Source organism: Opisthocomus hoazin, chromosome 3 (genome assembly GCF_030867145.1).
Source record: "Opisthocomus hoazin isolate bOpiHoa1 chromosome 3, bOpiHoa1.hap1, whole genome shotgun sequence".
Lineage (NCBI taxonomy): Eukaryota > Metazoa > Chordata > Aves > Opisthocomiformes > Opisthocomidae > Opisthocomus > Opisthocomus hoazin.
This window is the reverse complement of record NC_134416.1, coordinates 9,945,773-9,958,532: the sequence shown is the minus strand read 5'-3', so window position 1 is coordinate 9,958,532 and position 12,760 is coordinate 9,945,773. Positions and strand designations below refer to the sequence as shown.

Below are 12,760 nucleotides of genomic sequence, written 5' to 3'. Positions count from 1 at the left end.
AATGGTGTTTGGGAAGAAATTTGTAAGAGATCAGTGAAGAGTATCCACTTCTTTCAATATTTTACTTGGACCCTTATTTAAAGGCATTAATTTGGAAACAGCTTGAAAAAGCTGTGATTGGTTCAGAGCGAGCTCAGGAGATATAAAGTGTTGTATACATGTCTAAAGATCACAGGCAGGTGGCAGATAGGAATTATTTAATGTGGTCTGTGGGAGCAACTAAAAGAAATAAGGTTAAGTGACTGAAATAAATATTAAGCTGTTGAATTTTAACACTGAGAGGTGTAAAAGCATCCTAAGAGTATACAAGGAAGTTGCTGTACTTTGGAGTAAGCAAACTAGATTTGTCAGGGTATTATGAACATCCTCTGAGGGATCATACTGCACTGTTAGGCAGATGTGTTGCGTGACAGAGTAGAGAGAAACTGCTTATTTCTAGGAGCTGTGATTTTCATCTGGGTTTTGGGTGGTTGAAATAGTCTGGCAATGCAGTGTTGTGCAGTACGGCTCAGCGAGGAGGCATTGCCTACACAGGCATCAAGAACGGTGGATGGACAGTTCTGTTATTACAAGGAGTCTTTGGTGTGTGCTAGCCCTACAAAACAGTTGCAGCTGTTTTACTGTGAGAGGCAGAATTTTATATATAAATAAACTGATTTTATTCCAGCTCATAATTAAGTTTTTGTGTGTTTGAGCAGTTTGTTTGTTTGTTCGAATGTCAGATTCCACGAAGGATCTTTTCTACCTAATGGACAACAGCCGGATACAAAGTGACCAGGACTATTCTCTCCCATACCAGCAGTACTGGATCTTTAGGCAAAAGTACTCAGCAGAGGAAGCTGTGCTTTGGTGTCTCACACGTAAGACATCTAGGAGACTGTTATTCTGTAGGGAATAACAATTATTCTGTATCTTTTAATAGGTATTATAATAATGATTAGTAAAACCTGTGGACTTAGAGATTTTTCAGGGTAAAAACAAAAAAATTTCTTTGAAGTTGCTAATGGGGCCACCAGTTTCTTCCTTACAATCTTTGTCTACTGTGGCAGAAAGGGTACCCATCATTCTCCATCAGGGCATCCCTGTTATGGGCAAGAGAAGTAGAAGATACAGCTTAGGCAATACTCTGCTGTTATTGAAATGTAACCCTCCAAATACATAGATGACGTAGTGGCCAAAGGAGAAAGTAAAATTCAGATATTTAGGGTTAATGATAAAGTATATTTTGATGTGATAAATAGAGAAGAGTTTCTAGCTCGGACTACCAGGAAGGCAGAAGCAAGAGTACTGAACAGTGCACAACATCACTGTCAGAAACTGGTTGAGCTATGCCTGTTTAAAATTGACATTAAGCATTGACATATATATTTACTGAAGCCATTCTCACAGTAATTATAAGAAATGCATTTGACAGCTTTGTTTTCTCAATGTATATTGTTACCCTGGGGCAAGTTTTGGTGCAAATCGCCACAAGCAAATGCCTGAAGGGTTGATTCTGGAAAAGCTATTTATATTTTTGTGTAACACATGAACACTTCAGAAATATTTTTTGCAAAAACTTTCTAAGACATTGTAGAAAATACTTGATTTTATTGTCCTTTTTATTTTTTAAAGTAAGAGACCTACAACTAATGCAGAGTTATTTTATACACATTTTGTTTGTGAAGTTTGCTAAAAAGCAAGAGAGAGATCTTTATGAATCACAGTGTTAGAGTGACGCCAGTACACTAGGCTAATGCTTGTCACAGCTGGGGAACATATCTTTCCAATTAGCTGTGGTGTAGCTCCTTTTCTGTGCTCTCCAGGTAAACCTGCTCTTCTGTCTCCCTAGAAACAGAATCTGTCCCTGTTTCCCTTGAACCATAATAGCATAATCTCGACGTTGTCACTTTGAGCTGTTTGCTGATGGGAGCTTTAAGTGTGCTGAAGTCATAAAGAGGAATAGAGAGAGGAAGAAGCCCTTGTGTGTATGTAACTGTGGGTGGTTTTGCTTCCCAGGTTGTGCACAAGAAGATGAGTTTTGTCGAATGGCAGATCTTCAAAACGCCACAGACATATACTTTGTGTGCACCCTCTATCCAGAGGCACAGATTTGTGATGGCAGCATCAATCAAATACCGGAAAACTGTCGAACCGTGCTACCCCGACAAACACAGACATTGTATCATAAAATAGGCAAGTTTTGGGATTTGGATGTATAATGTGTGCTCTAACCCTGATAATGCAAGCTAGTGTTTTGGCCCTTGATTCTGAGATAAAATGTCTGAGTGTATGAATGAATCCTGGGATGTGATGGGGCAAGAGGTTAGGCTGTTCTGAATATGTTTTTTCATTTTTAGTTCAGAATCGAAAGATGTTAACCAGGATTTCCACTCTCCACCTCAGTTATTCCCAATTCAGAGAGGCCAGGGGTAGCTCAGATAACTTGTATATGAGGTCTTAGATCTTTTTATAATGTGAGTGAAGTGGGAATGTCATTGGGACGTTGTCGATCTCATTTTCAACATAAAAATTTTTATGGTAGTTAAGCAATGCAAAAATCGAAAGTCGTTGATTGTAATTTTTTTTTTTTTTAACAAATCCAGAGTTATAGACATGTGGATTTTAACCTCTGCTCTTTGAATGCTTGGGAAGTCCAATGATATTCTTATAGGGCTCGTGTGGATGCTGGACAAACGAGCCTGTCATCACTGTACAGGAACCTATGCTTTTCCTGTGAAAAATGTAGTGGTCCACTGAACTAAACTATTAATTTGTGTCTTTTGGGGGAGCTGGAAGTGCAGCACAAGTTGACTAATACATGAGTACGCTGGAGTCTTCCAGTCTGGAGTTGTTCTCCGGTTTTTGGACCTTGAGGAAGAAGTAATGTCAGTACAGGTCTCAGAAACAGAAGCCCTGTGTTGGAAGTGTTTCCCCAGTGATGTACTTTACTAAGTTTTTAGAGCTTTGCTGTTGGATTTCTCTTCATTTTCAGGCTTAACCATCAAAAGTTTACAGTGATGGTGTAAAAATTACCTTTTGATGGATCAAGACCGTAGTAGCACAGAAACATAAACTTTACCCTTTCTGTGTGATTACTTGTTCGGTGTATGTAAATTGCAATGTTAAGCTGATTTTTCCAATTATATTTTTCTTTTTGCTTCCAGTCACTCTAAAAAGCTCTGTGAAGAGCTTCTACACACGTGTACCATTCAAGAAAGTAACTGGGATCTCAGTGAGGAATAAGACTGACATGAGCCAAAAAGCTGTTTCAGATGGGTAGGGCATAACTATTCCTTTTCTTTTTTTTACTGCAAGTATAATCATGCCTGGAATACCAAGGCCCTGTTATGCACATGAAGGGGGTCAGATGTGTTGATCCAAAAAAAGCATTATTTGAGAATACTTAACAAGGGAAAAAAAGCATAAGATTTAAAGGAAAAGTATAATTGTGTTGATAATAATATATATAAATAGTAATTATATATATGTGAATTATTACTGATACTGCTATTAAATTGCTGGTTGGCCAGTTAAATCTCTTGGCAATAATACACCAAATTAGTGTAAGCTGATATTTTTAGGGCAGATATCAAAATTCTAATCAAAATTATTAGATGTAGTTTGGTAGATGTACACTGGTAGAACATAATTTCATCTACAAATGGAAAATGTATGGAAGTGTCTATACAGTATGAAGAACAATGAGATGTTCTTATCACAAAAGGCATCTCTGCAGGTTCTCAGTGTCTATCCCCTGTGCAGTATCTGCTCTTTCCTTCTCCATGGCGGAGACAGATTACTACTGGCAATAAAAGTAATGATGTTTTTCCTTTCCTAGCTTTTTTGAGTGTGAGCGTCGGTGTGATGCTGACCCCTGTTGCATGGGATTTAGCTTTTTTAATGACTCCCAACTACCAGGTATTTTTACACTATTTTTGTTTTTAAAACCATTTCAATCTTCCTTCATTATTACAAATGTTACCATTCTTTTGCTGTGAAGGGCACTTCAAAAGCCCTTGCAGAGCTTATGTGACTCTGTTTAGCACCTTTTTGAGTAATCATAGCCATTTCTAGGAGTGTAGCCCAATGACATGCTTCATATCTCAGAAATTATTGAGAAAACTTCATGAGAATGAGTCATTAAGAGGGTCCAGTCACAACAGCATGAAATTAAAAACTGATAAAACTCCAGGGAACTGTTACTTCTCATTTGTCAACCTCTCTTCCAAAATGCGGGTTGACTTCTTTTTGTGATTTTTTTTTTGGTTTTTGTTTGTTTGTTTCATGTTTTAAAGCCTAAGGGACTTAGATGCCTAAATATTACTGAAATTAAATGCACGTTAAGCGCTCAATGTCAGTGGATACTTCGGGGCAGCTTAGCCTTTTGGCTTTCTTGGATGTCTGAACTTCTCTGCTCCAAAATTTTAGTCTTCTGCTTGAGAAGATTGGTTGGGAGTAGAGGTTGCCTATCTTCTCCTCTTTAGCATTTTAGCTACATAAGACATCTTAAGTAGCATTTTCTGTTAGTCAGAGGAAATCAGATCTTTAAAAGTATGCATGACTTGAAAGCCATTAGAGTTAAACAGAGATATTTTACTCACCTGACGTGGCTAAGTTAAAGGGTGTTGTCACCCTGTGTTCCCTCTATAGCCAGCAGATGTAGAGATGCAACTTAGGGTCATTAAGAGCTTTGGTTGACTGAATCCTGTTCTGGAGAAACTTCTCTTTCTCTCCACTGGCTCTAAAGGAAGTGCTCTGTCTAAAAGAAAGTCTTTAGCAGGTGTTTAAAATTGAATGCCATCCAGGTCAATGAAATAATTTTTAATATTTTATTGCAAATTCAGATTTAGGCCACTAAAATGGCCAGCCTTGTTTTCAGAAGTGTCATCTGCTAATCAACTCTCCCTGAGGTCATTAGGATGTGCTGGTTTTATAATTCATTTGAGAATTTGGAATTCTTCATAAATATATAGTTTTAATTCCCTGTTTTTGTTGAGCAGACATAATTTTCACTCAGTCAAAAATTAGTAGCTTGGAAAATGAATCCAATGTAGTTTAGATTGGAATTAACTGCGCAAATCAAAAATAGTTGACAGTTTTCATACCTCCATGTGACTATGTGAAATCTGAAGTCTTAACTGAATATGTCTTTAACTTTCTTTAAACAGTTCTAAAATAAATTAAGGATTTTAAAGCATGGAACATGCAAAACTGACAGCTCTTATTTTATCTGATTTATATTTATTATCTGTGGCATTTCAGACATCCTGTCCTGGCATTCACATAGTCAAGAGAACTTTCAGTAGTGATTTTTACATGAGCTAGGAAAAATCTTCAATGAAATTGCTAGCTGTGTTTTAAACCCTCTGTCTTTTTCAGGTACAAAATTATTCAAGTCTTTGAAAGGCAGGATTTTTATCTTGATGCAAGTAGGGTCTGTGTTTCAATGTACATGCAGATTTTTAATTTCCAGGATTGCATTAACCAGAAAGGGCTGCTTGCTCAAAGAAGAGGTCCTGAGCTTTGCTCAGTGGAAATAGTCCTGGTGACCTTAATGGTATATAATGGTTATAATCCACGTTCCTTCACATTGAATTCATTGTGATTTTTCAACACTGTTTTCAATAAAAGTGTTGACTTGTCCCATTTTAGGTATTTCCCTCCTTTGATTTCTAAGCCAGTGAAGTTCCTTTTAACACTCAGTGGAACTGCTTTCCTCAAAGTACTATCTAGAAGAGGAAAGTTTTCCTCATTGTTTCTATAGCCATGTATTTCCCTGGCAGGTGGAAAGATTTTGTGCCTGACTCTGAACAGCCTAGGAATCCAGACATGTGCTGAGGAAGCAAGAAGTTCTTGGCAAGTTTCAAATTGTAGTTCACCAGACACTGAAGTCAGAATCCACCCGTTTGGCTGGTATGAAAAGCCTGGTAAGTGATGCAGGGCACGTGGCTTTTCTGACTGGTTTCTGCACATTGAAGCTTATTATTCAGCTTCAGTGTGTAGAAGCTTCAGCTTTCAGATGGAGGACCCATTTGCAAGGATTACAAATAGACAAGGCAGACAAGTATGTGCAAGGGAAAGAAAGGTGCAATTCAATCTCCATTTTAATAGAAAATGAATAGAAATACCTCAAAAAGAGATAATTTAATTTCTTAGATTTTATGGGAGACTGGTGGCCAATGTTGGAATCCAAATGTGTTTTGTCCCACTGCACAGTTGTGGTCAGGACATCATTGTTTGTTTCTCACTGCTTGGATTATGGTTTAACAGTGTGCGTTGTTGCATAACTTCAAAAGGTTTGGTTTTGTTATGGAATTTAAAATTCACTTTTGGCTGTTTTGATAAAGAAAGGGCCAAGACCAAATTCCAAGGTAGCACTGTGTTCTTCAAGCACTAAGAAGCCATCATGTGTTTAAACAGAAGTTCCGAGAGGTTAGGTTGTTCCCTCCAGAGAAATCAAAACCAGATCTAGTCAAAGTGAATTTTCTTCTCCATTGCAAAACAAAAGACTTCGTTACATTTCAGTGGATTTGGCATTTGTCACATTCCTCAAGAGTGGCTCTAGTTCTACTTTGTTAAGCTTTGATTTAATGTAACTGAAAAAATAATGCCAATAAACACCTGTCTGACTGCATCCCCCTGGCTGGGAGGATAGCCTGTTATTGAGTTTAAATGAGCACGACCTTGTTGAACTCCACTGAAAGCAGTGAGGTCCCAAGTCTGGCAATGTTGACAGAATAAGGGGAAAAAAGTTGAATAAGGAGTAATTTTTCCTGCTTTTAAACTCCCTCAGATCTTACAGAGTAGAGAAGGACTGTTACTGGAGTGGAAAGGGGTGGCATGAACTGTAGATATAGGGAGGGACTTCTCACAAAGTGTGTAGTGATAGGACAAAGGGAAACAGCTCTAAACTAAAAGAGGGCAAATTTAGATTAGATATTAGGAAGAAATTCTTTGCTCTGAAGATGGTGAGGCAATGGAACAGGTTGCCCAGAGAAGCTGTGGCTGCCCCCTCCCTGGCAGTGTTCAAAGCCAGGCTGGATGGAGCTCTGAGCAACCTGGTCTAGTGGAAGGTGTCCCTGGTCATGGCAGGGGCTTGGAACCACATGATCTTTAAGGTCCCTTCCAACCCTTACCATTCTGTGATTCTATGATATATACTGTTCAGTGCATGTGATATAAATCAAGTATCCTGGCAATACACTGCATTTTACAGTGTTGGTAAACTTAAAGAAAACCCTCATTCACACCAGAGTGTCTGAAATACAAACTTGATCCTGAGCTTTTCCAAGTCCCATGCTGGCACTGTGTCCACTAGACCATTCATTTCCTCCCCCACTGGGGTAACCCTTGTTAAAGATGAGGCACAACATGGGGTTGAGGAGGCACCACGGAAGCTTGTAGGGTTTCCCAGATCCTCAGTGTGGGCTTGGAGAGAGATAAACTGGGGGTGAGATGACAGTGTCATTTCCTTATGTAGTTCGGAAGCTTCAGATATGTTTCCACCATAACACACAGCAAGGCGCAGATGTTTATGCAAATGGAGATATTTGCAGACAAAAATTTGTATCAGTTGTGCTGGTGTGTTGGGGGTCTGGCAACCAGGAAGAGGAACAAGAAAGCTCTGAGGCTAAAAGGGAAAATGAGTGAAATCTGACGGAGGAATTTACCGTCGGCAGTGGGATGTAAGCACAAAGCAGGGTCTTTGGTTTTAGTCCACAGTCTTGCTGTAGCAAGGTACTTGTGTCTCCGCGTGTTAGAATACGTTGATGTGTGAGCTGTTTGCCCGCATGGCTCCACCCATTAGCAATTTGACTTTGTATGTGTAGTCTTGGTTGCAGCTCAAGTCAATGAGGAACATACAGTAGCATTTTAAAGAGAGCTCTGGATAACCCCAATTATTCACTCCTGTCAAGGTGAATGGTAAAACTTCTGAGTTTTTAGAAATATCTATTGATTACATGCATGAGCAGTACAAAGTGGAAAAAGCAAACAGAAAATGTCATCCATCTTCAGCTTCTGTAGTGATGGTAATTTATTTTGCCTTAGAAGAGAATTTATAACCGATTAGATTAGCTGAAGTGTTTGACAAAATATGAATGCACAGGGGAAACTTCTTGTTTATTGTTTAAAATGACAAAAAGTTTAACAGAAATATTAGCAAATTAGAAGTTTCATGTGTGGAAAATATGAATGATTATTTTAATTTTAATTTTGAAAGTTTCCTGCTGAAACTGATTTTTTCCTAATTCTTGTTCTAAGAAATTCCAGTTTGCTAATCAGGAAGCCAAGAAAATCTCGTGTCTCTTGTGATGTAGAAAATCAAATACAGAGAGGGGCGTGGAAAAAATCACAGAACTACTGAAAGGAGTTGTTCATAACTAACTGCACTTTGAAAAGAGTTTGTGGGACTGTTTATAAATACAGAAATTCAGGGTTTCATGTATGAGCTCAAAAGGGTTAGATAATGAAGCAGCGTCGCATCCTTACTCTTGGTGTTTGTGGTGAGAAGTTGCAACACTTATTTCTCAGAAGTAATACTGAAAATATGGAGGTGTTGATTATATTTTAACCTTCAAGTGTAACTGTTTTAAAATGTTTTGGTTTTTTCTGCTTTTAGCTGACTTGAAGAACACTGTGCCTAACCTGTGTCCACCTCTTAGTTTACCTCTCAGCCCAGAAAGTGGTAAGTGTATTCATGTATTAAGCGAAAAAAAAAAGAAACATCCTCTGTTTTGTGTGTATTGCTAAAAGATCACACTATAATGAAATGGTTGTGTTCCTTGTGAGTTTAGTCATTCAGGTGTTTATTCGTTTTTATTAAGTATGTATCATTTAAACGGAACAATTGTTATCATCCACAATGCTGGCCTAATATCTCTCAAACTCACTTTCACAAGACGTCACTGACGCAAAATACTTGGCAGGATAGATGATGAAATTTATTGCTGATAATTGTGGATGTCACATCACGTTCGATGGATATAACTTCATATTTTAGTGCAGTGACCAATGAAGGAAAGCTCTGGCAAAGGTAGCCTCATGAAAAGCTGTTTGTTAATTTACTGCTCACTGTTGTGGGGTTTCTAGCACCTTGCTTGTAGCATCTGGTGCCTGCCAGGATGGCAAGGGATGTCAGATTAGACAAATCACCAGCAGTTTCTGCCAGTACTGCTGAATGCAAGGAATGACAGTGAGTTTTCAAATAGATACAAGCGATTGCAACAGAGATGCAAAATGAAATTCAGCAAACCTAGTTTTCCCCAGAAAACAGGATGATGAAAGGGAGAAATCCTCCAGAAATTAATGGATATTTATGTTGCTTTGTAATGGGTGGTACAGAAGAATGATAAACTGTACTGCCTTTAGTCCTTGTTAGTGGTTTCTTGCAAGGGTGGGAATACAATCTCAAAGATTATTCAGAACCGGATAACAAGAAATGTAGTATCTGAGGTGTGTGTTGGCCCCACTTCTGAAGAGATGTTGTGACTTGCTATGGCACCTTCTTTGTATCAGGAAATTTTTTGAGCCTTGCAGTAGGTTAATCTTATGGTACTCATGTTATTTTAAAAGTGGGTGCATCCTCTTAATAAATGAAACTTAACTGCTGTCTTTCAGGGTTTTGTGTTTATTGCCCCCTAAAAATATATGCAAGTTGTCAACAGCTACAGGCTTCCCTGATGTGTCCTTTCCAGAAATACACAGCATATCTGCTAAATGCTGCGTGTAACGGAAAGGAAGCAGGTTGACTAGTCATTAGATAACTCAATTTAACCCTCAGGTTAGACTGAAATTGAGAAGTCTTGTCCGTCTCTGCCCTTGATTATCAGTTTGACCTCAGCAAATTTGTTAATCTGTTTGTGTCTGTCTTTTCTTAAACCACATGCAGCTGGGCTTGCAGAAGATGGTTAATATTCAGTAAGGAGTTCAGAATTTATTACTAACCATTTCATCGTCATACGTATGAGTAGTAGTCATGATCACGTTCAGACAAATTGTATTACTAGTAGAATCTGTGCTTTTATGATGGTCGTTTTAATGTAATAGAAGGAAAACACCTAACTTTAAAGGTAAGCAGAAAAAATTTTTGTGCGAAATGCTGGAAGGAGCTAGTGGGGTCACATGTAGACCGGGCAATTCAACTCCTTTGCAAAGTTTTTTTCCCATGGCATGAAGAAAACTCCTTTACTAAAGCTTTCTTCCTCCCAGTGTGCAGCTTTGTGGTAATTTTGTCATTTTCCTTTTATATTTTCTTGCTTTCTTAAATCTAGGAAAATAGTAACCTAAGCAGCACTATAAGGAAATTAGGCCTTTCTATCTGTCTTTTGGTTTTTACTCTAAAGACTGCCCAAAACTCAGCCACGGCAAGTGAGGTGCTCACCTTACCCTCAGTGACAATCTTGATCTGTCACACCTATTTCCAGGTCATCTTTCCAAATGCAGAGCAACTACGTATGTCTCTGGTTTGCCAAGGTCTGGTTAACCATCTGGGTGAGCAGAGCCTCCCATGAAAGGGCAGGATTCTGCACTGGAGTTGTTGTCCTGAGTACAGCAGTCAGGAGAAGTCACTGAATTACAAAGAGCACAACTCATCTGGACATCAAATTAGTACTAGCGTCCTGTATTCTTTGGGTCTTTCACTCCAGCGTGTGTAGCAATGCATTCAAAATGCAACTGGGCACAATCTGTCCTTCTTATATTCTGCCTAATTTTGATACTAAAAGTACCAGCCTGGTTATTTAGGTCAGGTTGTTATCTCTGTCACGTTGTCAGAGCTTCTGGAAAAATTTCAAAAACGTTGTTTCCAAATTCTTTATGATTGTATTTTTTATATTAATATAAGCTATGGAAAATTAATGGATTTAGATTCGGGCATCATAGAAAAGCTAGCAGTGACTGAATTTGCTACATTGTGGCATTGCTTGTACGTGGGAAAAAAAAGTAATACTGTGACTCCTGTGTGGTAACCAGACGATGAGTGTGAGAAAATGTCACTATTTAAAGGGCACTGTTGCGTGTGTATATATGGGTGTGTGTGCATGTAAGCACATATATATTAAAAAAAAAATATAAAACTTTCCATCGGAAGATCAGAAAGATTGACTTGAATACTTTGCCAGAAGGCTCTGTGAAACAGTAAAGTTAACGTCATGTCCAGTCTCGAGTCTGAGTTTACTGAAGCACAATTAAGGCCTAAATTTTAATAGACAGTTAATGAATATGACTGTCTCCTTTTCTAGGTAGCCAGTTAGCAATGCTCAGAACAGAGTGCCCAGCACTTCACTTCCCTTCCTTTGCAGTTAGGGTGCTGACTCCCTTCCAAGTCCGCGGTGTTTCCAGTCCCAACACGTTGTGAAGAAACCCAGATCAGCAAACCTATTTTCAGCCTTGTGGGAAGTAGGTGCTTTTCTTGTTCTACTCCTCTTTCTTCTTGATAGAGAGGGTAAAGACACATAGGACCATAGAACAATGGAAAAAGCCTCCAAAGGAAGGGTTTCACAAGTACGTGGACAGCAAAAGAAAGAGTAGGGAAGATGTGGGTCTGCTGCTGAATGGGGCAGGATACTTGGTGGTAATGGATATGGAACAGGCTGAGGTTCTTAGTGCTTTCTTCACCTCAGTCTTTACTGGTAAGTCCAGCTGTCAGACCCTTGAGACCAGGGGGAAAGACTGCAGCAAGGAAGACTTATCCTCAGTGGAGGAGGATGAGGTTAGGGAGCAAGCTGGACATACAAATCCATGGGGCCTGATGGGATGCACCCACAAGTGCAGAGGGAGCTGGTTAATGTCATTCTGAGGCCACTCTCAATTACCTTTGAAAGGCCATGGTGATGGTGGATTTTCTTGAGTCTGGAAGGAAAGAAAATGTCACCTCCGTCTTCAAGAAGGAAGATCCAGGGATCTATAGGCTAGTCAGCTTCATCTTGATCCTTGGAAAGGTAATAGAGCAACTGATTCTGGAAATCGTTTCCAGACATGTTAAGAGCAAGAAGGTGACTGGGAGTAATCAGCATGGATTTATGAAGAGGAAAAACATGCCTTACCAAGCAGATAGTCTTCTACAAACAGGTGACTAAGTGGATGAGGGGAGAGCCGTGGATGTTGTTTATTTTGACTTTAGAAAGGCTGCTGGTGCTGTTTCACATAACATCCTCACAGAAACAGTTGAAGGAAGGTCTAGATAAATCAACAGTGAGGTGGACTAAATGCTGGCTGAACTGCTGGGCACGGGCTTGCAATCCAACTGGGTGCCAGTCACTGGTGTACTCCCAGGACTGATACTGGAAATAATACTCTTTAACATCTCGAGTAGCAACCTGGGTGATGCAACAGAGTGCACTTACAGCGAGTTTGCAGATGACAGAAGGTTGGGAGGAGTGGTTGACAGGCCAGATGGGTGTGCTGCCATTCAGTGGGACCTCAACAGGCTGGAGAAATGGGCAGACTTACATCTTGGATCAAGCTGTCTTCCATCAAGTTGTTTTTTAGTTCTGCCTGAAAACTGGCTAGGACCTTCATCTAGCAATAGCATGGAGAGGCTGTTTTAACATTTAGCCTTCTGAGAAATGTCTTCTCTCTTGTGCTCACACATACTTCAGCTTTTCTTGTTCAAACTAATAAAACTATTGGCTCCTTTACTGTCTTTCCTTCGGTGGTCTGGAGAGCAAGATTTGCAAGCTGAGGGAACATCTTACATTAGCTAGTTTATGTAGTTGTAAGAAGGTGCATTTTGAGGAATCTGGGACATCCCACAGGAGCCCAGGTTGTTAAATACCAG

General features: G+C 39.3%; 1 protein-coding gene across 1 annotated transcript in view; it reads left to right on the top strand.

The window, feature by feature from the left end:
- TG (thyroglobulin) overlaps window positions 1–12,760 on the top strand; it is a 163,630-nt gene that overhangs the window by 59,014 nt on the left and 91,856 nt on the right. Inside the window, exons 30-35 of the mRNA XM_075415217.1 lie at window positions 723–860; window positions 1,999–2,175; window positions 3,147–3,258; window positions 3,821–3,900; window positions 5,766–5,909; window positions 8,603–8,668. Coding sequence (XP_075271332.1) covers window positions 723–860; window positions 1,999–2,175; window positions 3,147–3,258; window positions 3,821–3,900; window positions 5,766–5,909; window positions 8,603–8,668 — 717 coding nt within the window. The remainder of the gene's footprint in view (window positions 1–722; window positions 861–1,998; window positions 2,176–3,146; window positions 3,259–3,820; window positions 3,901–5,765; window positions 5,910–8,602; window positions 8,669–12,760) is intronic.